This window comes from Chamaea fasciata, unplaced genomic scaffold, assembly GCF_029207755.1.
Source record: "Chamaea fasciata isolate MVZ Bird 193981 ecotype frontalis unplaced genomic scaffold, bChaFas1.0.hap1 SCAF_12, whole genome shotgun sequence".
Classification (NCBI taxonomy): domain Eukaryota; kingdom Metazoa; phylum Chordata; class Aves; order Passeriformes; family Sylviidae; genus Chamaea; species Chamaea fasciata.
This window is the reverse complement of record NW_027094097.1, coordinates 9,960,640-9,983,381: the sequence shown is the minus strand read 5'-3', so window position 1 is coordinate 9,983,381 and position 22,742 is coordinate 9,960,640. Positions and strand designations below refer to the sequence as shown.

The window sequence follows — 22,742 nt, the reverse complement described above, 5'->3', positions numbered from 1 at the left end:
GGATTTGGGGTGAGCATAGCCTGGGGAGACCTGGGTCAGGGCTGGTGCGGAGGATGGATGGAAGGGGCTGTGAGAGGCAGACCTCTGGGAACAATGCCTTCTCCCACATCCCACTCCCACTGCATGGACTATTGTGGGTACCCCATGGCACATGCTGGTGCCCCCATTTCTTGTACTGATGGGAGCAGCTTTGGTGACTTTTCCAGGGCACTGCTGCAAGGGCTGGCAGACAACAGTCACATCAGTGACCTGCACCTGGATCTTAGCAGCTGTGAGGTGAGGGCCCAGCAGCCATGGGCACCACCCCTCCGGCCAGGGGTCCCACTGTGGCAGTGTGGGAAGGTCTGTGGCCTGTCTGACCTCCCCGACAGAAGGATCTCATTGCAGGGCTTGCTGCCTCCCCTTGTACTGATGTCTTGCTGTTTCTTCCAAGCTGAGATCAGCGGGGGCCCAAGTCATCCAGGATCTCATCCCTGATGCCGGCTCCATCAGTCACCTGGACTTGTCTGACAATGGTAGGTTGCTTTTTCCCAGCCTGGGAGAAGATCTCCTCCATCTCCTGGACCTTCATGTCCAGTCACCCAGCACAGGGAGCGGGGTGATTTCTCTATGCCCTCCTTGCCTCAAGACTTGCCAAAATCTCCCATTTCACATCTTTCTTTTACAGTCCTCTTCAGTTCAGTGAATCTGAAGTGGTCTTGTGTCGCTGGTTCAGGGTTTGAAGCACTGAAAGGGTTTCCCTGGGCAGAAACTCTTCCCATCTCTCTGCAGGTGTTTGTAGCCTCTTTTGCCTGCCTTGCCCTGCTGTGGCCTCTGAAGCCATGGACAAGTGACCCTAATCACTACAAACATTACCTCTGCCAGTTGTTAATTTCACCCAGAAGGTCCTAAACTTTCAAACAGCCTTGCTAAGATCTCACAGCAGACTGTGCAATTCCTCAACAGCCAAATGGCTCTGGGAAAGCTGATGTGGTTTGGAGTCCCTCAGGACACCAATGCTCCAAAAGCTCATGCTCTCACCCAAAATCTCCGGTCAACCTATGCCAAAATATACTTCTATTTTTGGCTTTCCCAGTAGAGCATATCTGTTCAGGAGAGACAGTCCATAGGTGGGTGTTGGTGCCTCGTGCTCTTGGCTGGTTGAGCTGCTGGGTGAGCAGATCCCTGCCCATGTCTCTGCCTGATTTCCCTGGTGGTGATGCAGCCAGGAGGATGGGAGTGCAGGCAGCTGCCTGAAAGCTGAACTCACCCCATGCTGTCCAGGATGGCAGGTGGGTGATGGGGGGCACATCCCTGAGGGATGGCAGAAAGCAAGTGCCATCTCCAGCTCCCTTAGTGCCCCCGTGGCTCAGCACAGCCTTGGCACCCCAATATCAGGAGTGCCCACAGTGGCTGCTCCTTACCCAAGGTAATTTCTCAGGGACCTCAGCTCTGCACAGGTCTTCAGTCTCCTTGGGGAAGACAGAAAGGGAGGAAGATGCTCAGAAACTTCTCTGGGCATCTCCAGCATCCCAGTGTGGCAGCTTGGTGGCTCTGCAGGTCTCCTGTGAGGCATCACCTTTATTCCACCTCCATGGATTTATTGGAGCATCTTGGTGGGTGTCTCCCATCTCCTGCAGGCTTTGACCCCGACATGGTGACACTGGTGCTCTCCATTGGCAGAAGCAAATCCATTAGGCACGTCTCCCTGGGGAAAAACTTCAACATCAAATCCAAGTGAGTGCAAAGCAGCAGCACCCAGGCTTGGAGGCATCCTGGAATGGTGCACCCACCTTGACTCTGTCTCCCATCAAAAGCCCATGGGCTGGTAGGAATTGCCTGCCCATCCCAGCTGCTCCAACGGGGAGGGTCACCTTTGCCAGCACCTGGTGCAGTGTCAGAGATGAGTCATAGCCCAGGCAAGAGCGGGAGTGAGGACAGAGCTCTGCCAGCTGCCTCTGTGGCCCCAGGGCATGCACAAGTGACCCCCTCACACACACCATCTCTCCTGCAGGGAAGGTCTGTTGGATGTCCTGCACCGCATTGTCCAGCTCACCCAGGAGGAGGATTGTGTAAGTCCAGCCTGCCCTCAGCTACCAAAACCATCCCATCCATGCTTCTGGTCACCCTCAGCCCCCACTGGGCATTCTCCATGCCAGGGTGCCATTCAGATCCCTCCCATACAGGTTGGGAGCAATCCTCCCTCTCTCCCATTGCCATTCAAGTCCTTCTGCTTTTATTTTTCCTCAGTCTGAAGCAGAAGCTCAGACAGAGAAGTGGGAGCTCTTCCTGTCCATCTGGGAAAATGGGAGCCTGTGTCTGGCTAAAGGCATGGAGGAGACACTCGATGTAACCTGGATTTAGCACAGCTTTCTCAAAAATCCTCTCTTTTTTCCTCACAGCCTGCCAGGCATCTGAGCTAAATCCAGCCTGTTGCCTAAGCACTCATTGCCCTGCTGTTTCTTGGGGTTCAGCATCACTTGTTCTCTCCAAAACCAGCACCAGCCCAGAGGCTGCTGGACAGGGATGGAGGCTGAGTCTGAAGGGTAACACAGACCTTGACATGTCCTGGCCACCTGTCCCACTCCTTGTCCCTTTTCCAGCCTCTCCAGTCACTGTCTGTGGCTGAATCACGCCTCAAACTGGGAACCAACGTCCTGCTGAGTGCCCTGGGCAGCAACACCAGCCTCATCTCCCTGGACATCAGTGGCAATGCCATGGGGGACACGGGGGCCAAGATGCTTGCCAAGGCCCTGCAGATCAACACCAAGCTCAGGTAGCAGCAGCTCTATAACACCCTGTGGGTGACCCTGTGCTGGGTGGCCCTGATGTGATGGTTGTGATGCTGATGCCATCAGAGGAGGCTTGTCATGGCTCCTGATGGCCATGGATGCGGTTCTGGGCCACTCCTGGTACGTGGTTGGATGCTATGACTGCGTTTTGTACCCATGGCAGTCATCTGGCAGTGTTGACAGGGGACATGTGAAGGACAAGAGAGCAGCTCAATCCCTGCCCTCGCACTTGCCACCTCATTTCCAGGCTCCTGCACAGCTCAGCATGCTGCAGATAGACCTTTGTGGTCACTGCCCTCGTCTCATGCTCTGCCATCAGCTCCTAAAACACCATTTTTAACCACATTGTGTACACAACGCCAAAGCAGGGGTATCTGCAGAGGACAGGGAATGGTGTTCAGCCAGGGCTGTTCCTCTGGGAGATGTCTGTCTGCGCCCACAGGATGGTGCCTGAGTATGTCCTCCCAGCCCTTCACTCCCTCCAGGCACCCACCTAATTTATAGCTCCTTGCAAATTCCAAGTTTGGGTTTTGCATATTGAAAACTGTGATTTTTAATCCCACTTTTAGGCTCCCTGATGCCTGGGGTCAGCCTTGGGCTGACTCTCGCTGGCACCCACCTCAGGGCGGTGTGGGTGTGGGCAGGGCTCACCCAGGTCCATCTTTTTACAGGACTGTGATTTGGGACAGGAACAACACAACTGCCCACGGGCTCCTAGAGGTGGCTCAAGCTTTGGAGAGGTAAGGGAGGAGGCTCTTGGTCCTGCTTGTTACTGCCATGCGAAAGAGCCTCTGTCACCAGCATGTCACTGTCCCCACGGCCTTTTTTCCCCTTGAATGGCAGGGCCATCACAGTTTCATACATGTCCCAAGGGAGTTGGGTGGCATGATGCTCCTCTCCTCCCTGCCCATGATAGATGAGTAGAGTTTGTTCACCCGTTGAGCACACCCACCACCCTGTCTGGTGTTTGGCTGTGCAGATCTCTGGAGGTCTGAAGAAAGAGGGGTGCATGGAGAGCCTGGGCAAGTGGTCACTGCCACCCCATCAGGGTCTGCTGAGGGCCAGAGTCTGGCCATCCCTGCCTCCAGAGCTGGACCTCAGGACAATGCCCAGGCTGCTGTTGGGTGGGCTCTGGGCCTGTATCATGTCTGTGGGGGCATGAACAGGGGGGAAGAGCCCGGGGTGGAGCAGCACCTGCTCACCCCACTCTGCCTCACAGGAATTACACGCTCAAGTCGATGCCACTGCCGATGAGTGACGTGGCGCAGGCCTATCGCAGCAACCCCGAGAGGACGGAGGAGGCCGTGCACAAGGTGGAGGATGTGGGCTGGGGACTGCAGGGCCAGGTGCCACCATCACTGCTCATGGCCTCTTGCCTTTGCAGCTCCAGTCCTGCCTGACGAGAAACCAGCTGCGGCAAACGCTGCCGGCACAGACCTTCAGGCTGCAGCAGGGCATTCTCACCACCTCGTCTGAACAGGTTTGATGGACAAATTACTGCATGGGGCTGCTCCTCCCCTGCCCCAAACGACCCTGGCCTGCTTATGTGAGCCCTCACAAGCACAAAACACCCTTTTAACCTTTCCTGAGTGGAAGGCAGAGCAGATTGGAGGGATGGAACAGGTTGCTCAGAGAAATGGTGGATGCCAAATCTCTGGAAGTGTTCAAACACAGGTTGGGCTTGAAGGTGTCCCTGACCATGGCAGGGAGGGTTGGAATGAGAGAACATTTATGATCCCTTCCAATCCAAACCATTTCACTGTTCTATGGTAAGGGTGGGGGCGGATGGAAAGCAGATCTCCTGGAATCCTGCTGATTGCATCCATGCATTTCATGCATATGCACTGCTGAGATAACTTGCTGCTATGCTAACCTATACAGCGTGTTCCTGTACCCTGTGCACTCTTGCCAGCAAATCCCTGCTGTGTGGCATTCCTGGTTATTAGGCAGGGATGCTCTTGGAGGCTGTAATGTGCCCGTGCCCCCTCCAAGCACACTCTTCTCTGGGAAAGTCATGGCAAGGAGGGGAACTGGCAGTGCTGCTCCACATGACACAGCCTCTCTGTGCTCCAGATGGTGAATGAGATCTGCCTGAGTGTGCAGAAACACGTCGACATCCTCAGCACCTGCATGGGCAGGGAGGTGGAGACGGACATCCTCTGTGCCGAAGAGGCCATCAGGAATGCCAACCTCTCCGTCAGTGTGAGTCCACGGTGTGGGAAACCCCCTCAGCTCACCGGATCGAAGCAGGGCATTGATTTCTTAATGACATCATTAACCAGCAGTCAGGGAATTCCAGAATGTCGATGCAACAGACACCACCGAGCACTTGCAAACAGTGAAGAACAGCTGAGAATTTCTGAATTCCCTTCTAGAACAAAGATCAAAATGTTCTTAGTCCCCTTGCCCCAGAGACACACACCTGTGTGCACACCCCCCAAAAGAGGGTTACCACCCCTCTGCCTTTGGTATCCCATGCTCACATGTCCCTCCTTGGAGAGATGGGTGCTCTAGCTTTGAGAACACCCTGCAACCCCCAGATGCCCACACTGGTGAGAAACATCCCTGAATCCCTGAGGGGTCCCTCCCTCGGGCACCTTCATCCCACCCCAGCAATGAGAACTGTGGGTCATCAACCCATGACAAAATCCATCATATTGTCTTGGCAGCTCCTGGCTCTGTCAGACCTGGTTTGATCCTCCTGCTCGTTTCTCTCTCCCCATTGCACCTTTTTCTCTTCCTCTCCTACTTCTCTTCAAATCACGTCCTTTCCCCTTTTCCCCAACTCTCTGGCACCCCCCTGGTTACTTAATCTCGCAGAGACTTAAGAAGATTTAAGAAGGCGGTACTGATGTTGGAAAGGTGGTGAAAAAGCATTGGTTAAGGGTGTCCGTGATGCAGGTAGAAGTGGAGTGGGGTGTAAGAGGGGAAGGAGAGTCAGTGGGTGGTGGGGACAAATTGAGAGGACACAGGGACTTGCATCCTCATCCTGTGAGGGACGAGAATGCCCAAACCTGGCCCAGCAAAGCCAAAAGATCACTGGGTCTCCCCAGCTGATGTGGGTGATGCTCTTCCATGGGGCAGCCATGGATGCAGGCTGTGCGTGGAAGTATGGGAAGATGAGGTGACATGGGATGATTCGCATTGTCTCCCTTCCCATGTCAGATCCTGCCCCTCTTGTATGAGGCGGGAAACACCCCCTACCAGAATGGCAAGCTGCAGCACAAGCTGGAGTGTCTCACGGAGGAAGCATCACAGACCTGCAGCCGGGAAATCCAGGTGGGCACCCATGGGCAGCCCAGGAGGTTTGTCAACCTTGGCCCAAGGATAAGAGAGATGGTGTCTACTGAAAACCATGTGAATCCTGGTAGAAAGGAAACTGAAACTTTCCTTTCCTCCCCAAATTTCAGGCAATCATGCAGGCGGTGCTGGACACGGCACACGGCCTGTGCCCATCTGTGGTGCAGAAGAGCGGGGTCAGGGATCAGCTGGTCAATGCCATGTCGGAGCGGATCTGCCTCCAGGACCACCTCAGCCTCAGCACTGTCCTGGACCAGATGGTCACTGATGTCTTCAGCAAGCTGAAGTGGGTGATGTGCTGTTCTTCCTTCTTGCTCAGTCACTGGCACTGACCCATGTGGCCAGAGGAGCATTCTGGGGGCTCTCTACCAACTTCTCCTCTGCCCAGATCGCGGTAGAGGTGTGCTGGGTCCTGCTGCTGTGTTTTTCCAGCTGTAGCTTTGCTTCCTGCTTGGATCCACTTTGAATGAGTCCCTAGGGTGCTGGGGAAACCCATGGGGTGATGTTCCTGCAGACACATGCCCTTGGCTGGCCCTGACCATCAACAGTGGGATGCACTTGGCATTCTCCATCCCAGCCAGTGCCTCTTTTCATTCCTGCTCTGGCAGCACAGACCCAGCAAGCCACAGCACATGGGCTTGTTTCGGAAGCCCCTCTGTGAGCCACAGCCAAGCATCCATCTCCTCAGCAAAGCCCTCCTGGGGAGGTGGCCCCATGGCTTGCAGGGTTGGTGGACGCTGGCCCTGAGAGCCCTCTTTCCGCTCCCAGTGAAATCAAGCTGTCCATCACAGCCGCTGTGGCCGACTGCATCGTGGATGCCGTGCTGGGAGACCTGACCATCGCCCAGTGCAAACTGGTGGGTGCCAGGGGCTGCCAGCACCCACGGGATGGGGATGTGGGGCTGGGATGCAGGATGGGGGGCTGGGTACCCCAGCACCTGTCCAGGTACCTGGACGCTAATGCTGTGACCATGGATTTACAGTCTGGGAAGCAGGACAATTCCCACCCTCGCTGGTTTTCCTCCCAGGTAATCCTTTCCCCGTGTGGTCACAGCAACATTAACACCCTGAGCAAAGTCCCAGCGCTGCTGCCGTGTGGTGGGGGGTGCTGGGGTGACACCGGGCACCAGCCACTCCTGCAGCAAGGCAGCTGTGCTGGGCTGGACACCGGCTAATCAGGCCTAAATCCGCTCACAAATCCCAGCCGTGGGTAGCGAGCAGACCAGCACGGAGCACACAGGGCAGCCGAGCACGCTTCAGCCCCTAGGATAATTTAAGCGCTTCCTAATGGTTTTAGGCAGAGAGCCTCTCCAAGCAGGGGCTCGACCTCCTGGTGCTGCTGCCGGAGTCGGCTGAGGACGATGCCACGGTGCTGGCAAGGGGCAGGAATCCTCCGGACCTCGCTGCAGAGGAGGTAGGGTCCGGACCCGCTGCCGCCGCGTGATGCCCGCGGTATAACCGCCCTTTATCCGCCTTACCGGATGATGCCGGGCTTAAAGACACAGCCTCTCTGGGTGCACGCACCCCCCGGCACCCCCCCAGGGCAGTGCTAAGGCAATTAGTGCTGAGAAATGGGACCATTAACCTGCCAGGCCGTGCTGCTGGCACCGGGAATGTGTCCTTGTGGCGGCCTGGCTGCTTGTATCTTGTCCTGCTGTTGCTGCTTTGGGGCCTGGGATCCAGTGTAGTGCATGGTTCTGGACAGGGAAGTATCCAATCCAGCACCGTGGGTAGTTTTGGAGCTGGGACAAGATGAGGGGGTGCAGCCCTGGCAGCCTAGGGGTGATGGAGGGATTGCACCCATCACTGGGCGAGGCCTGGCTGGCTCCAGCTGCCATGGAATGCCTTTTGGCACAGCCAGCTTGTCCATGCTGGAGCTGCCACCATCCCTCTCTCCCTGCAGTACAAGATGGCCCTGCGGAGGAGAAACAAGCATTTCAGGAGCATTCGGCCCACACCGACTGTGAGAAGTAAGGTCACTGTGGAACTGTCACTCTGCTGCAGCTCAGTGGGTGCCACTCTGCCTCCACAGGGCATGGCAGGGGTGGGGGGCTCACAGCAGCAACCTGGGAGCCTCATGGTCAGAGCCCCCCATGGTCATGGGCTGAGGGCATGTCTTGGGTTGCAAAAAAACAGGGCAGCAGGATCTGGACTCTTCAGAGAGCCTCTCCCAGTGCTGTGGTTGGGGTCTGTGGGGGAACTCACCTTTACCTTGCTCTTGTGCTGGTTTTGGGCCTCAGCTGGCTCAGTGCCCTTGGGCAGTGGAGTAAATGCCCTAAACTCCCTCCCTACATAGCCAGCCAGGGGTAAGAGGTTTGTCTGTGATTGTGGGTGCCATGGTATCTCCCACAGCCATCCCAGGGTCCACCCTGGAAACAGACGTCACCCACTCACCCAACAGCCTTGGGGAGAAGACATTGCCCATGGGTTTTCCTTGTGGCTCAGCTGGTGTTGCCCCCAGAGCCCTGCATGCCTGGGAGGGGAGTGAATCTCGGGGATGGGGGCCACAGACAGTGTGCCATCAGCCGATGGGTGACTCTGCTTTGGCTAAAGCAGAACTCATGCAGACTCCAGCACTCAGCACCCCTGTGTCCTCAGGGGATCCCTGAGCCCCACAGCACCCTGCTGCCCAACCAGAGGGTACCGGGGGGTGGGGGAGGGGGGTGGGGGGGTGAGGGTTAGAAACTGCCTGCAGAGCAAGACGGGTGTGTTTGCGAGCACTGCTCGCCGGGCCAGCGCCGGCAGAATTCGTGCCGTACCACTGCTGCCTGCGGCAGGTCTCAGGGCTGGCTGCGGGGCTCGCCCCGGCCCCTGCCTGAGCATTCCCCCACAATCCCCCCACAGCATCATCCCCTGCACGCAAACCTCCAGCGGCGGTGGCAGGATCCGTCCCGGGCTGCGCCGCAAAGCCGCCACGCACGCTCCTGGCGGGCACGGCCACGCTCCCCTCCCCGCGGCGGAGCCAGTGCCCCGCTGACCCTCCACGCGTGGGCGAAGGTGACGGCGTCGGTGATGATGATGGTGATGATGATGATGATGATGGGGAGGCCTGGCGAGGGCGGGTGTCAACAGGGACCCTCTCGCCTGTCGTAGGTGTCTCGGAGCTGGAGCCGGCAGCGGGTCGAGACGCCAGCGGGCTCCGAGCTCACCGGGCGCCGCCGTCACTCAGCCCCGCCGCGCCGCCGGCACGCCCTGCCTCCACAAAGGATGCTGAGCCTGCGAGCGGCTCGCTCCCCGCCACGCAGCCTGCCACCGCCACCGGATTCCTTATGGACCTGCCGACCGCCGGCGAGAAGCTGGAGCATTGCACCAAAGCCAGGCCCCGGCCCAACCGCCGGCACAAGCAGCCGCCCAGCAAGCCGAATGTAAGGGGGGGCATGGCTGGCAAGGGAGGTGGGGTGTATTCGGTGTGTTTTTCCCTTTTTTTTTTCCGCTTGGGTGAATTACTGCGGTCAGTATTTGTTGCAAGGCAGGAAAATGAGATGCGCAAAGACGCGGTGGGTTTATTATTCTGCATTTCAGCTGCTGCCGGAGCCTCCTCTTCGGAGGGGGGCAGCCTGAAAGGATGGGCAAGGGGGCTGGGGAGGGCGAGGGGAACCATCCATCCTCTTTCCTGCTCCCCACTGGGAGATGCTGAGCAGTGGGAGCCAGGAAAGGAATGTAAAAACCTGCAGAGTTTGGGTGCAGAGGGCCAGCGATGTGTTCGGCAATGGCTCCAGCTGCTTCTCTCCTGAGCTCCATTTACTCCCCCTTATCCAAAATCCATCATCCCTGAAGCACTGGTGGCCACCACGGCTCCCGGTGATGCTGGTGGGGCTCTGCCAGCCGTGATGAGGTGGGTTGTGCTCCCCCCATCCAACAGGCGACTGGATGGGGATCCTGCCTTTGCACCCCCCCTTCCCAAAGGAAAAGTAACTTTTGGGTGCAGTCAGTGGTGAGTCCAGCTCCGTCACTGCCCCTGGGGCTGGATCCTGCTGGCATCACCTCATCCCCGTGCCACCGTGATGCAGCGGGATCCTTTCACTTGCTGGAAAGCCCTGGCTTGCACGTCTGTGGTGATGCTTGCCCTTGGATCATGGTGGGATCAGGGCTGGCACGAGGCCGTAGGGGAGGCAGGAGCTGTGTCCCACGGGCAGGGTGGGTGCTGGAGGTTGGCAGGCCAGAGGGCCATCACCCTGCAGTGGGACAGGCATGCCTGGCACCCAGGGTGGGCCAAGGCTTGAGCAAGGGCGGGCTTTGATGGATATGATGTGACAGGGAGAGCAGATCTCAGATGGCTGGAACGGCTCCTGAGCAGCATCAATCCAGCCGTAATGAAAAGTCATTATGGATTGAAATGCCACCGATGGGGAAGCGCCTCCCTCTCATCGATAGGAAGCCACTGATGCAGTGCCACATGCCAGGGGGAGGAAGGTGCAGGGAGGAAGGCTTGGCCCATGGCATGGACCACTTTGTTATGGGGAAGTAGCAGGTGGCTCTCATGCAGGCTGTGGTGGCACTCCAAGGTTGGACTTGAAACATCTGAAGGATGCAGATATGGGTCCTTGCAGGTCACCTGCTCCATCTCCCATCAGCAGTGCAGGGGTCCCTTTCTTGGAGCTCAGATGGAGGAAGCATCCCTGGCAAAGGCTTCTCCCACAGTCTGAGTGCCATACCTCAGCCACTGTGCTGGGCAAGGGGTTGTAAGGAGCCTGGGGCTACCTGGAGCTCCCAGTGCTCAAGGGAGGGAGAAGGATTAGAGCCCAGATACAGCTGATAACACCATAGTTTGGCTTTAATGCTGGGTACGAGATGGAGCGTGCAGCACCCATCCTGCAGGGGCATCCACTTGTTCATGCCCAGTGCTGGGTGGCACGCCTTCAGGCCTGGGGGCACCTTTGTCCTATGCTGGGCTGACAGCAATTGTCACTCGCAGGTGCAGCCCGTGGCCTGTGAGAACAGCGAGGACAGGAGCATCACCCGTGTGGACGAGGGGCTGGAGGACTTCTTTGCCAAGAGGCTCATCACAGAAACACTGCCGTAAGCCTGCAGGGTGCTCAGGGCCCCTCACCTGCCCAGCACACACCCATCCCCAGGGTTTCAGCAGCCTCCATGCAAACACTGCTGGTCCCAGCGCAAAAGGGATGCTGGGGAAAGCAGGTCACCCAGGGATATGGCCAAGGGCAAGGCTGGGGGAAGAGGAATGGGATGGCAGCCATGGTATGCAGGATGTGGCTGTGGAGTCTGTTCCACAGTGGGGAGGCAATGAGGCAGCATCCATGGGAACCATGCTGGGAATGGGTGCCCGTGCCAGAACACTGCTGTCTCAGGTGGAGTGTCCAGGGTCTGGATCCATCCCCTTAGGGTGGGCAGGGAGAAAAAAATGATCCCTTACCTCTTGGCAGCCTGGAGCTCACCTTTTCCAATGCTTCATTTCTCCCCAGCCCCACAGCTCCGGAGACCTGCCTGGGATCAGCCCCTCTGGCTCCCTCTGGTTCCCGCACCCTCAAGAAGAAAATCGGGAATTTTTTTGCCTTCAAGAAACCCAAATCTAGTCGGGGCTCGAGGTGTGAGAAGGAGCCCGAGGGTGCTCCCACCGCCCCTAGGAGCAGGCGCTCAATGCTCAGTGACATTTTACGAGCCCCCAGCAAGGCGGGCGAGTCAGGGAAGCCCCTGAGTAAATCAGAGGAGGGGGGGCTCTCTGCCGAGCCCCACGCAGAGCCTGAGCACTGCCAGACCCCTGACTCTGCCCGGAGGATCCGGCCCAAGTACTCTCGGGAGGGCAAATCCCAGTCACTCATCTTGCTGTCCGGGGAGGATGAGGATGCACTGGGGGTCAGACACGACAAGGTAAGCAGTGTCTCAGTCACCAAGCTACCACTGCTGTTCAGCTTGCCTGGTGGGTGCTGCTCCTACACATGGATGCCAGTAGGGTTACCAGGGGATGTGGAGACACTGGAGTGATGGCTGGGGATATCCCTACTGGGTCTTGTCCATGTCACCATCTCCTGGCAGCATGCCTGAGGTTGGGAATGTGGGTGCCCTGCAGGGAGGAGTGTGGGTGCCATAGGTGCTGTGGTGGGTCTGTGTTCCTGGCAGGGTTGTGTCTCTCCTGCAGAAGAGGCATCTGGAGAAGAGCGAGGGGGAGTTGTCCAGCTCCTTTGAGCAGCGCATGCAGGTCATGCTCCATCGCATCGGCGTCACCAAGGGCCCGGCTGCTGAGAGCAAGAAGCAGCAGGTGGGGACTGGCTCCATTTTTGGGATGGACCCTGCCCCTCCAGGGTGATAGGAGATGGTGGTCCATAGAGTGGGGGACATCTCCCCGCTGGGACTAGCAGCACCCTGCTCTGTGCTGCCACTGCCCATAGCCTCTGCCCTATCACCTAACCTTCTTCAAGGGGTGAATTCCTAAACCCTGCATGGTGTCTGTCAGTCTGTCCCTCCTTTCCTGGCATGCACCCATTCCCTCCTGCCACATCAGAGCCTGGCAGCAGCACTCTGCCCTCTACACCCATTGTCTCTGTGGGCACTGCCTCCCTGACACCCCCCTTACCAGTTTTTTACTCCTTGCAGAGCAAAGACAGCGAGATCAAGAAAGCTGGCTCAGATGGTGAGGGGGCTGCACCCTCCCCACCCTGACCCCCACCCAACTGGGCACCCATGGGTGGCCATGGGCAGGCCCCCTGGGACTCCCAGCTGTGGGTCCCACTACGTCTTCCCCTTATGGGGTGCTGGTGGCAATGGGCAGACCCCAGCTCACTCATGTTTGTGCTTGCAGGGGACATTGTGGACAGTTCCGCAGACTCCCCCCCATCCCTGAAGGCCCGCACACACTCTGTGTCTACAGGTGGGTCAGAAGTGGATGCTGGGGGGGTCACACCCGCCCTTGGGGGAGAGGGCTTTATCCCCTCTCCTAGCACCAAGCATTGGGACTGGAGCCAACAGGGACTGGTGGGCACAGGCATGTGGGCAGAATTCCACCCTTGGGAGGGTGCCCTACACCCATGGATGCCCATCCCTGGTGATAGCAGATGGACACCCAGCCCACTGCCCAGTCCCTGGGCTGGCTGCAGGCTGGCTCCCAGCACCAAGAACCATCCCTGGGGCTGTCACTTCTGGGCGCCCACAGCTCCATCCTGCCTGCCCCACAGACGCGCCCTTCCGCAGCCCAGCCGCCAGGACGGAGCCCAGCGCCGAGCCCCGGCCAGCCTGGAAAGCCCTGGGAAGGCAGCTGCCCGCTGAGCCACCGGCCACCAGCTCCGACCAACCCCGGCGCTCCTTCACCCTGGCAGAGCCCAGCGGGCTGCCGGAGCCCGGGGGCCGGGAGGGCTGGAGCAGCAGCCTGCCACGGCTGGGCAGGAATGTGCCGGTGGCGCTGCCACGGAGGGTCAGCCATTGTGGGGAGGTGGGTGCTGGCACCCTGCCCACACCACCCAATACTGAAGGTAGGAATGCATGAGGTGCCCATGGGTGCTTCATTCCACTGCTGGCCTGTTCTTGGAGCCCTTGGGGATGGAGGGCAGCAGGGAGCCAAGCACACAGTGAGTGCTGGGTGCTGATGGGGCCTGCCAAGTGGGGTGCTGTGGGCTATCCTCCAACGGCACCTCCCCATTGCTTATACAGACAACCGGCTGATGGCACGGCTGGCAGCGCCGCGGGGGACCAGCCGCCGAGCACTGTCCGTCCATGAGGAGCAGCTCAGGGAGCCCGAGTGCCCGGCAGAGCTGGGAAGTAAGTTGGGTCTGGAGTGGGACCCCAAGCCCTCCTTGCACCTAACACCAACGGAGGTGGGTGGTGGTGGTGTTCCACGTGCATGCTGGTGCTGCCTCTCCCAACTGGTGGGTGATAGACAGTGGCACTGCCACACTGGGAAGTTCCCAAGGGGAATTCAGCGCTGGGATCAGTGCCAGCAGGAGCCAGGCCACAGTGCCCCACCCTAACACGGGGCTGGGTTGTTTCCCCCAGTGGGCACCGTTCCCCTGCGCCTGCGGCGTTCACCTGTGCTCAGGCACAGGACCAAGCACGAGTCCCTCTCAGAGATGGAGGCTGAGCCTGGACCAACCCCGGATGCTGAAGGTGAGATGTTCTCCTCCCTGCTAAAGCGGGTGTTGGGGTACCAAGGGTCCCCCATGCTTACACCAGCTCCTGTGACCTCTGTAGGTGCCACGCTGCAGGACTGGCCCCGTGCTGGGCTGGAGGAGCCGCCGGCTGGCACAGGCACTGAGGGTGAGCAGCCGCAAGCCCTGGCACAAACTGTTGGGAATGCACAAGACTCAGCTGCCGTAGACCAAAGACGCCCAGTGCCGGGCCAGGAGGAGCCAGCCCTGGGACAGTGAAGCCCCTGCATGTCACCACGCTGTTCCCAATTAAACCCTGCAAGCGAGTGTGCCGTGCCGGGGTGCTTGGCAGCTGGGGTGCAGAGAGGACAGACGGGGCACCAGGCTGGCATGGATGTGCCAATGATGGTATCGCCCAATTTTCGCCATGGGGACAGCCGGGCCACCAGCATCGCCCAGGATGCCCAGGGACTGTCAGAGCCTGCAGGACATAACCAGTGGCGTTGCAGTCCCCAGTGTCCTCTGTTGCTGTGGGCTGCAGCGGGGGAGCCGGTGATTTTAGGCAGCCAGCTATTTTTAGGAAGCGTTCCCAAGGCACTTTCACCACTCCAGCTCCTGACCCCATGGGGTACCGCTCTCTCCAGCCCCCGGCAGACGCAGGCTTCCATCAGCGGGACCACAACCCACCGCCTTCCAGCACGCAGCTCCATCCCCGCAGCCCCCTGAGGCACCAGCGTGATCCTGACACCCCAGTGGCTTTCTCCTGTGTTGCCCTCTGCTCCGGACCAAACGCATTCCTTACACGGATGTTTACGACAAAGCAAGATGCTTGTTTTGGGTTTTTTTTTTCTTTTTTTTTTTTTAATACAAGAGCTGTGTATTTAAAAAATATACAATTTTTAATTTCTACAGCATAACCCTGCAGGATATTTTTTGTAATAAACAGTGCAGGACCCTACCTAAACTTATTCAATAAACTACCCAAGCTCCTGGGGTACCTTCGGAGCAGGATCAGGTTGTGCGGCCTCTGCCATTGCTGCTATGGTGGCACTGGGTCACCTTTTGTCCCCACTTGCTGGGACAAGGCATTTGGAAAGACGAAGAGGCGGGAGAGGGATGCTGGCTCACATATAGGCACTCCTGAATGAATGCTTGTCACCCCTCTTGGCACTGAGGGTATTTGCTTTCAACAGGTCATGTGCCAGCACCTCTAGAGCCAGCCCACTCAGCAGTCCTCTGGGGCACAGAGCTTCTGGTGTCCCCACATCCCTCCTTCAACCACTCTTCCCAGTGTTTTGACAGACCCATTGAAGAAATAAAAGAATGAAAGATGGGCTGGGCTCAGGAATTCTCCTCCTCAGTCAGTATCCAGCATGCCCACTTCAGCATTGCCTTTGAGATCCTGAGAAACCAGACAGGAAGAGCCAGGGTGAGAAGAAACCCAGCTGTGGACACACCACTGGGGCAACTGGTGACAAGGGGGAAGGCAGAGGTTGGGGACTCACTACAGGGATGTGAGTCCCACCGCAGGAAAAAGGGACAGCCACAAGTCCATGGCTGATATGGCACTGACCTGATAGACTGCACCTGCTGGCAGAGCTCAGGGCTCGGCGCCTCATATTGGTACTGGGGTGGTCTCTCCACAAACTACAAAAGTAAAGGGGGGAGGGTGAGATGGGTCTGCTCCAGCCACAGCACCCAGAGTGCTCCCCATGCAGCCTGAGAGCCCAATAACCCCAGGAAAACACCTAGGATTGAGGTGTCTTTCCCTCTGCTCTTTTGCTCTTTCACCCAGATTGCTAGGAACATGCTCCAGCAATTGTTTGTTCCCATCCAATTGTTTAGCTCAGGCTAAACCACATCTTCATCCTCCCTGGAGGGATTTAAAGGCCTGCGGATGTGGCAGTTGGGCTATGGTTCAGTGGTGGGCTTGGCAGAGCTGGGGAACGGTTGGACTTCCATCTCATGGGCTCTTTTCCAGCCTAAGTGATTACATGGTTCCCTCACGATGCCCTCAGTGTTCCCAGATCCTCCACCATCTACATTGACACCTGCACTCAACTTCCCACCCCCACCAGCCTGGTGAGGAAAGATCCTGGGGATGGACACCAGTGGTGTGGGCACAGAGAGCCTCCCCAGGCACCCCCAGCCCTCAGGGGACCTCACCAGCTGCTTTATATTTACCGGCTCCAGAGCTCTGCACTGCTCTGGCTTGGAGCTAGGCCCAGCTCTTGCAGGGGATGCTTGCTCTTCCTCCTGAAGCTCCTTTCTATGCTGCAGCAGTGTCTCCTTTCTGTTCTTCTTTGCACCCCGTGGGCTTACGAGTTCTGATCTCTTGCCTGTGCCTCTCCCCCTGCCCTTCGAGGTGCCTGGAGGATGCTGCTGCCCACCGGGGGATGCTGCTGCCTGCTCACCTTCCTCCATCAGCTTCCTCTTGGCACCCACAGTCTCTCCTCCCTTTGTGCTGGCGTGGGCCAGTCCAGGCTTCAACATATCTGGAGAGGAAGCTGTGCCACCGGAGCAGGCCTGCTCCCTGCAAGGAATCCTGCTGGATGGGGATTGCAAGCTGCTGCCGGGGAAGACTGGAAAAACTGGAGAAAGAGTGGGCAGGGTGGCCTGAGAGCCCCTGGATCCCTGCGGGCCTTGATCAGCACACAGGGTATCCCTGGCTGCCACCACAGCTGGTGCTGCCTCACTGGTGCTGATCTCCACCAGACTGGCCCGGCTGTAGGAGCGGAGCAGGGAGGGAGAGGAGGTCTGTACTGGCTCTCCCTGGGGCAAGCCCTCAGGAGAGCCCTGGCTACACACTTCCAACAAGTCCGTGGTGTTGCTGTCAGCAGCCACATCTTTCTGGGTGTTCAAGGGAGGGTCAAGTTGAAAACTCTTCTCTAGTAAGAGGAAAAGCATCATCAGTTTGAGCAGGGAGCTGCTGGTGGGACCTGCCCTGACACAGGAACAGTGTCAGGGCTGGAATGATGCAGGTCCAGGGCTATGGGAACACCACAGCACTGCTTTACGGCCAGGGGAAATCAAGCCAGCATCCACGGTGAGCTACGCCCATTGAGAAGAGAGGAGCTGTCTCCTGCCAGGAATGCAGGCTGGATGCCCTGGGACACGGGGACTCACCATCTGAAGAGCTCAGGGTCAAGGACAATGAGGGCATCCTGTTCCAGGGGTTGTCCAGGGATCCATCCAAGCTATCCGATGAGGTTGGTGATGCAGCACCTGCAATTGAAGAAGCTGGAGGTTTGATTTTGGCAAAGAAAGCGGCTGCCCATTCCCTTTGGGTCCCCTGTGCACAAGGTCTCAGAGAGACACAATCCTTGAGGGGAGCTCTGCAGCCCTTTCCAGCCCAAGATGTGGTGTATTCCAGTGAGATCCTTTCCAAGATCTCATACAGCAGGCAGTGGAGAAGCAGACACTGCCCAGAGAGCAGGCAGATATGAAGAAGGCCTTCTCCTACACCCTGCACTATCCAGGACAGTTCCTCCCTTCAGCTCCTCCTCTATATGGAGCTTCTGCAGGTAATTCTGCAGCAAGGCTTAGTGACACCAAGCCAAGTAAGGTGACACAAACCCACTCTGGTGGTGAGCCAGAGCCAGGGAGGAGCCCATACCAGGGCAGGAGACTCATGCTCAGTGATGGCACCAAAATGACTTCTGCCCCCAGTACAATCAACCAAAGCTGCAGCTTCAAGAAGCTGGATGTTTGGGATCATTCCCTGCCTGCTCAAGGTCTCCCAAAGACCTGGCCACACCAGTACCTCCTCCACTCAATCCAAGGAGATGGGCTGAGCCAACTGTAGAGGAAACTAAAGGCTGGATGGGATCTGGAGTGTTCACAGAAGGCCATGAGGACGATCCAAGGGCTGGTGCACCTCTGCTATGGAGACAGGCTGAGAGAGTTGGGGTTATTCAGCTTGGAGAATAGAATGCTCCAGGGACGCCTTACAGAACCTTCCAGTATCTAAACAGGCTCCAAAAGGGCTGGAGAAGGACTTCAGACAAGGCCATGGAGCACCAGGACAAAGGGGAATGGCTTCACACTGACAGAGGGCAGGGTTAGATTAGATATTTTTAAGAAATTCTTCCCTGTGAGGGTGGAGAGGCCCTGGCACTGGTAGCCCAGTGAAGCTGTGGCTGCCTGAGCCCTGGAAATGTTCAAGGCTAAGTTGGACAGGGCTTGAAGCAATCTGGTCTAGTGGAATGTGTCCCTGCTCATGGCAGGCATTGGGGCTAGATAGTCTTTAAGTTCCCCTCCAACACAAATCATTCTAGGGTGTGGAGATCCTGCTACTCACAGCTGGTTTGGGACATAATACTTGGGTCTCCTGGCACTGTCCTGTCATCACTACTCTTTCCAGGAGCTGCCTGGCTTGTATCTGCAATGAAAGGGGCACTGTTGGTCCTATCTCCAGCATGAGGCAAACCCAGAGCAAAGGAAGTCCTCTCCCAGCCCTAAGGAGCCCTTCATTTCACATGCCCATGTGCTCCACTGCCTACCTGTGTACCCTGCAGATGCTGCCTCTGAAGAATCACAAACAACTGCCTCTTCCTCAGGAGGGATCACCAGGGTGCTGACTGGGACCATGAAAATGTCCTCACCCAGCTGAAATGAGACACATGACAGGGTTTTTGCTGGGCAATCCCTCTCCAGATGCAAGAGCCCAACTGTATCTGTCAACCCAACACCATCTCCCTTCCCAGCAAACCTCCAGCTCTGCCCACTGTCCTTCCCCTTCCTTCTCCCACCCACCAGAGCACCCCAAACTGTCACAGCCCTGTCTCGGCTGGTCCCAGCAGACAGACTGACCTCCTTCTTGCGCTCTGCCTCCCACTGGGTGATGGGAACCTCGTCCTCCACTGTCACTGGCTTCTCCTTTGATTTCCATAAATCCAAGCATTCCTCAGCATTTTCCTTCAAAATCTCCAGCTGGTTCTGTCCAATGGCATCAATCAGCTGAGAGACAGAGGGCTCTGGAGCAAGAACACACAGACATCAGTGGAGGAGACAGCTGAACTCAGGCAAGCCTCACTTGCAAATATTTTTACTCTGCTGCATGACTTGGTGGCTGTCATGACACTGAAACTTGTGGGAACACCTAAAATTCTAAAAACATTTCCTTTGCTTCTAGAAACTATCTTTCCTTTCTTCACACATCCTGGACCAGCACCATGAGCACAGGCATGCTGTCTGCACTATCTCTTCCTGCTTTGGGCTTTGCAACATATGTTTTTGAGGTCTGACCAGGTTTGTGCTACCTCTGCCTAACATGGACCAAGCTGAGGAAACCCAGCCCCCGCCCCCCCCCAGGCAGTCAGAGCATTGCATGCCCCCCCCCCAACCCTTTACCTGAGCTGAGAGCATTCCTCACAGCAAGATTCCTCCTGTAATGACCAAGAATACAAAGCCGGGTTAGGGCTGGGACATACACAGCTCTTAGTCACAGATCAAGCACCCTGGACTGGAAGGAGCAGGTTGTGAAAGTAGTGGATCCCCCACTGGGTGCTGATCTGGCCACTGGCCACATGCTCAGTATGCTAGGAATAGCCATCAGGGAGCCTCACCCCTGGAGATGGACTGATGGAAGGCCCTGAGGATCTCCAGTACTGGATCTCCAAGGATGAAGAATGAGCTGTGCAGGGCTCACCCACGCAGCTGTGCTGCCCACCACTGGCAGGAACAAGCTCCCCACAGGTGTTTCCTCCTAGCTCAGAGGAACAGGCTGGCAATGTGCCCCACAATTTCACTTTTCATGGTCTACTCAACTCTGTCATATTCCAGGGCAAGGAGTCACACAGGTTAACCAGGAGCTGCCATAACCTGTGCCAGCCCTTGCCAGTCTGCTCTAACCCCATTCTGAGGTTGCACACTCTCATGAGGGTGTCTGGATACATCCCTCAGCCCCATACTTACTGCCAGAGCTCCTTTATCTTCTTCACCACAGAGGGGTCCTGGTTCCTGCAGCAAGAGAGAAGCCAGTTACTGATTCCCTCCAAATCCCCATCTCCCTTCTCCCTCGCCTTGGAGACAATCCCCTTTTCAAAAGGGATTGCCACAGGCAGGCCACATCAGGACTCCCAGGGTCAGTGCTGCTGTGGGGAAGATGAAGTCCCCCGAGCACAGCCCCCACCCACCCATCCCATGGGCCATACCCATCAGATGATTCCATCCTCTGCCTCTGCATGGGCAGCACAATGAACTGCTGGGCCGTGAGGTAAAATTCGCAGTCCTCCTGTGGGGAGGACAGAGCCTGTAAGGCACCTCTGAGTTCCACCTCTGCTCCTGCCTCCCCTGGGGCCGGCCAGCACTCCCACAGCCACCCCAGCTCTGTCATCAACCCTCCAGTCTAACAGAAGGTCCCCTCAAAAAAGGACAACCCTCCTTCAAAGAGGAGTTTGTATCTTCCTGTGTCAGCTGACGGCTCTGCAAGAGCCACACGCCAGGGTGGGCCAGCCCAGGGGAGTCTGTGGGGACACCTCTGAACCCCAGCAAGGGGACAGTGTGCTGCTCTGCCACCAGCCCAGGCAGGCCTTCTGCAGCTGCCCAACAGGCAGCGGTGACAGCCAGGTGACCCTGGGAAAGGTGCACTCCATCCCCAGCGAGGGCTCATCCCTGCCCAGGTCAGCTGCCACAGACCCCACAGGAGCTGCAGATGACAATGAAAGGCCACCCATCACCTGCCTTCAGCTCCTGAGAGCAGCTGGAGACAGGCAAGAGTGTAGAAAGCACAGCAAGGTAACGGAATATGCTGCTTCCACTCCTCAGAGCACTTACCAGCCTGGCCTCGTCCTGAAAACACACTGTGTACTTCTGCAGGACGATAATTCTGCAATTAAGGCTGGAAAGCCTGAGCTGCAGGTGGGCGCTGGAAAAGGAGCAGAGCAGGAATGCCTTGAAGAACGGAGCCAGACCCCCACCCCCCAACCACACAGTGGGGCTCCCACAAGAGCTCTGCCAACCACTGGGGCATTCCGGAACATGTCTCAGCACGAGCAGCAGGCACCAAGGGTTCTTTATTCCTTAGTAATTCCTGCCTAAGAGCAGCTTCTTCCTGCTGCTTATCCATGGCTCTGCCAGCAGCACCCCAACAGTTTAAGGGTGCCCAAATAGGGAAATGGAGGAAAGCACTGAAGGAGCAGCCCAGGCTACCATGGTTAACGCTCTGGCTCCTTCCACAAAACCAAGGGCTTTACAGTCCTTTCTAATGGCACCACAGCTTCTGCCATGGATCCCTGCCCATCCCAACCAGAAGACACTGGAGCAAGGGTATTCCAGCTCTCTTCTCTTGGCAGCTCTTTCACACCAATTTCCCACCCCGAGGTTGCTATAGCTTAACACAACCTGAAACAAGACCAGGCAGGAGCCCCAGCTCCTCACAGCAGCTGTGGAGAACTGCTGTCCCAGCCATGCCAAGTCACGGTGGAACCCACTTTTCCTCTGCCTGCAGAGCTTCGGATGTAATGACCACACGGATGTAGCAGGATCCATCAGAGACCTGCACCACAGCATCCTGGCGGGCCCCAGGCTGGCCAGGAGCAGCTGAGTCACTCAAGACCTGTCAAGAGATTGGAGAGGGGAAAAAGAGAACTCTTGTTCGTAGAACTGGAACACATTTCACAGGAAGGCAGTCACGACACCAAGCTTTTCCTCCTCAAAAAAAACTTAAAATCAGACGTTGAGGAAGAGTTGCACATCCACAGCCACCAAACTGGGAACCACTGTGCACTTCCCAGAATTTAGATTTCAAAGGCTGTTGGGGCACTTTGGGACAGTCTCTCTTGGTACCTACCCGCACCACCTGCCCAGCCAGGAATTTCTCACGCTCTTCCAGCTGTTCATAATTCACCAAGAGGTCAGCAATCCATGGCTCCAGGACGTAGAGTTTGGGAGAAGCCACATTCTTGTCCACACACACAAGACTACATGAGAAGAGACAAGACGCTAAGTCATAAGCAGTGCTCCATCACCCTGGGAAGGGTTTTGCACCCCAAGCACAGCCACAAACCCAGGAGATTGCTCAAATCCACCCAAGTGCACCCACTTCTCTGCAAGGACCCATCCCAAGGGCATTGTGCTGAGGAAGCCACGCTGCTGGGGGCACACAGGTCGTGCTGCATCCTGCTCGGACAGTGGAGGGGTACACTCGTAGCTCCGGAGTATGTCCGGCCTTCTGCAGGACAGGACATTTATTTCTACCTCTTTCCATACTGTTTATTATCACCCAATAACTATTTTCCAGGGACCAAGTCTTAACTATAACTGCCTGAAACGTGAAAGGGAGAATTATTGGGGACAGGCAGGGGTTGGGGACAGGCGGGGCTGGGACAGACGCGGTTGGGGACAGGAAGGAGCTGAGGACATGCAGGGGAAGAGGGCAGGCGGGAGATGAGGGCAGGCGGGGCTGGGCCAGGCGGAGGCTGGACCAGGCGGGGGCTGAGGGCAGGCAGGGGATGAGGACAGGCGGGGCTGGGCCAGGCGCTGAGGGCAGGCAGGGCAGGCAGGGCAGGCAGGGCAGGCAGGGCTGACCCGGCTGACCCCCCTGCTGACCCCCCTCCCGGCCCCCCTCACCGCTCCCCCGCCGCCAGCCCCGGGTTCGCCCCGCCCGGCGGAGCAGCCGCCGCCGCCATGGCCGC

General features: G+C 57.5%; 2 protein-coding genes across 9 annotated transcripts in view; one reads left to right on the top strand and one right to left on the bottom strand.

Moving 5' to 3' along the window:
* The window catches only part of CARMIL2 (capping protein regulator and myosin 1 linker 2), a 23,222-nt gene extending 8,119 nt beyond the window's left edge, over nucleotides 1-15,103 (top strand). The window contains exons 17-41 of one of the 4 annotated variants that reach the window (XM_066194514.1): nucleotides 207-276; nucleotides 434-515; nucleotides 1,620-1,716; nucleotides 1,994-2,051; nucleotides 2,583-2,755; nucleotides 3,443-3,511; nucleotides 3,991-4,084; nucleotides 4,156-4,251; nucleotides 4,845-4,973; nucleotides 5,937-6,050; nucleotides 6,182-6,357; nucleotides 6,840-6,927; nucleotides 7,368-7,484; nucleotides 7,974-8,040; nucleotides 8,915-9,067; nucleotides 9,164-9,435; nucleotides 10,986-11,089; nucleotides 11,494-11,899; nucleotides 12,168-12,287; nucleotides 12,623-12,659; nucleotides 12,828-12,896; nucleotides 13,201-13,494; nucleotides 13,673-13,780; nucleotides 14,015-14,125; nucleotides 14,210-15,103. In XM_066194514.1, coding sequence (XP_066050611.1) covers nucleotides 207-276; nucleotides 434-515; nucleotides 1,620-1,716; nucleotides 1,994-2,051; nucleotides 2,583-2,755; nucleotides 3,443-3,511; nucleotides 3,991-4,084; nucleotides 4,156-4,251; nucleotides 4,845-4,973; nucleotides 5,937-6,050; nucleotides 6,182-6,357; nucleotides 6,840-6,927; nucleotides 7,368-7,484; nucleotides 7,974-8,040; nucleotides 8,915-9,067; nucleotides 9,164-9,435; nucleotides 10,986-11,089; nucleotides 11,494-11,899; nucleotides 12,168-12,287; nucleotides 12,623-12,659; nucleotides 12,828-12,896; nucleotides 13,201-13,494; nucleotides 13,673-13,780; nucleotides 14,015-14,125; nucleotides 14,210-14,385 — 3,280 coding nt within the window. In that variant the 3' untranslated portion in view covers nucleotides 14,386-15,103. Of the gene's footprint in view, nucleotides 1-206; nucleotides 277-433; nucleotides 516-1,619; nucleotides 1,717-1,993; nucleotides 2,052-2,582; nucleotides 2,756-3,442; nucleotides 3,512-3,990; nucleotides 4,085-4,155; nucleotides 4,252-4,844; nucleotides 4,974-5,936; nucleotides 6,051-6,181; nucleotides 6,358-6,839; nucleotides 6,928-7,367; nucleotides 7,485-7,973; nucleotides 8,041-8,914; nucleotides 9,436-10,985; nucleotides 11,090-11,493; nucleotides 11,900-12,167; nucleotides 12,288-12,622; nucleotides 12,660-12,827; nucleotides 12,897-13,200; nucleotides 13,495-13,672; nucleotides 13,781-14,014; nucleotides 14,126-14,209 lie in introns of all 4 variants that reach the window. The other 3 variants (XM_066194515.1, XM_066194516.1, XM_066194513.1) reach the window with 3 other exon arrangements.
* ACD (ACD shelterin complex subunit and telomerase recruitment factor) lies at nucleotides 14,459-22,742 on the bottom strand. Of its 5 annotated transcripts, none has more exons than XM_066194517.1 (15): nucleotides 22,678-22,742; nucleotides 21,899-22,028; nucleotides 21,540-21,664; nucleotides 20,884-20,974; nucleotides 20,262-20,341; nucleotides 20,023-20,067; nucleotides 19,459-19,493; nucleotides 18,919-19,082; nucleotides 18,609-18,714; nucleotides 18,407-18,487; nucleotides 17,870-18,001; nucleotides 17,233-17,331; nucleotides 16,291-16,994; nucleotides 15,680-15,753; nucleotides 14,459-15,508 (listed from the first exon to the last, which is right to left on the bottom strand). In XM_066194517.1, exons 1-15 carry the CDS (start codon nucleotides 22,734-22,736, stop codon nucleotides 15,448-15,450), a joined length of 1,986 nt encoding a protein of 661 aa, XP_066050614.1. In that variant the 5' UTR covers nucleotides 22,737-22,742; the 3' UTR covers nucleotides 14,459-15,447. The 5 variants fall into 5 exon arrangements, with proteins under 5 accessions (XP_066050614.1, XP_066050615.1, XP_066050617.1 ...); XM_066194518.1 differs by lacking the exon at nucleotides 22,678-22,742 and adding an exon at nucleotides 22,151-22,517; XM_066194520.1 differs by lacking the exon at nucleotides 17,870-18,001.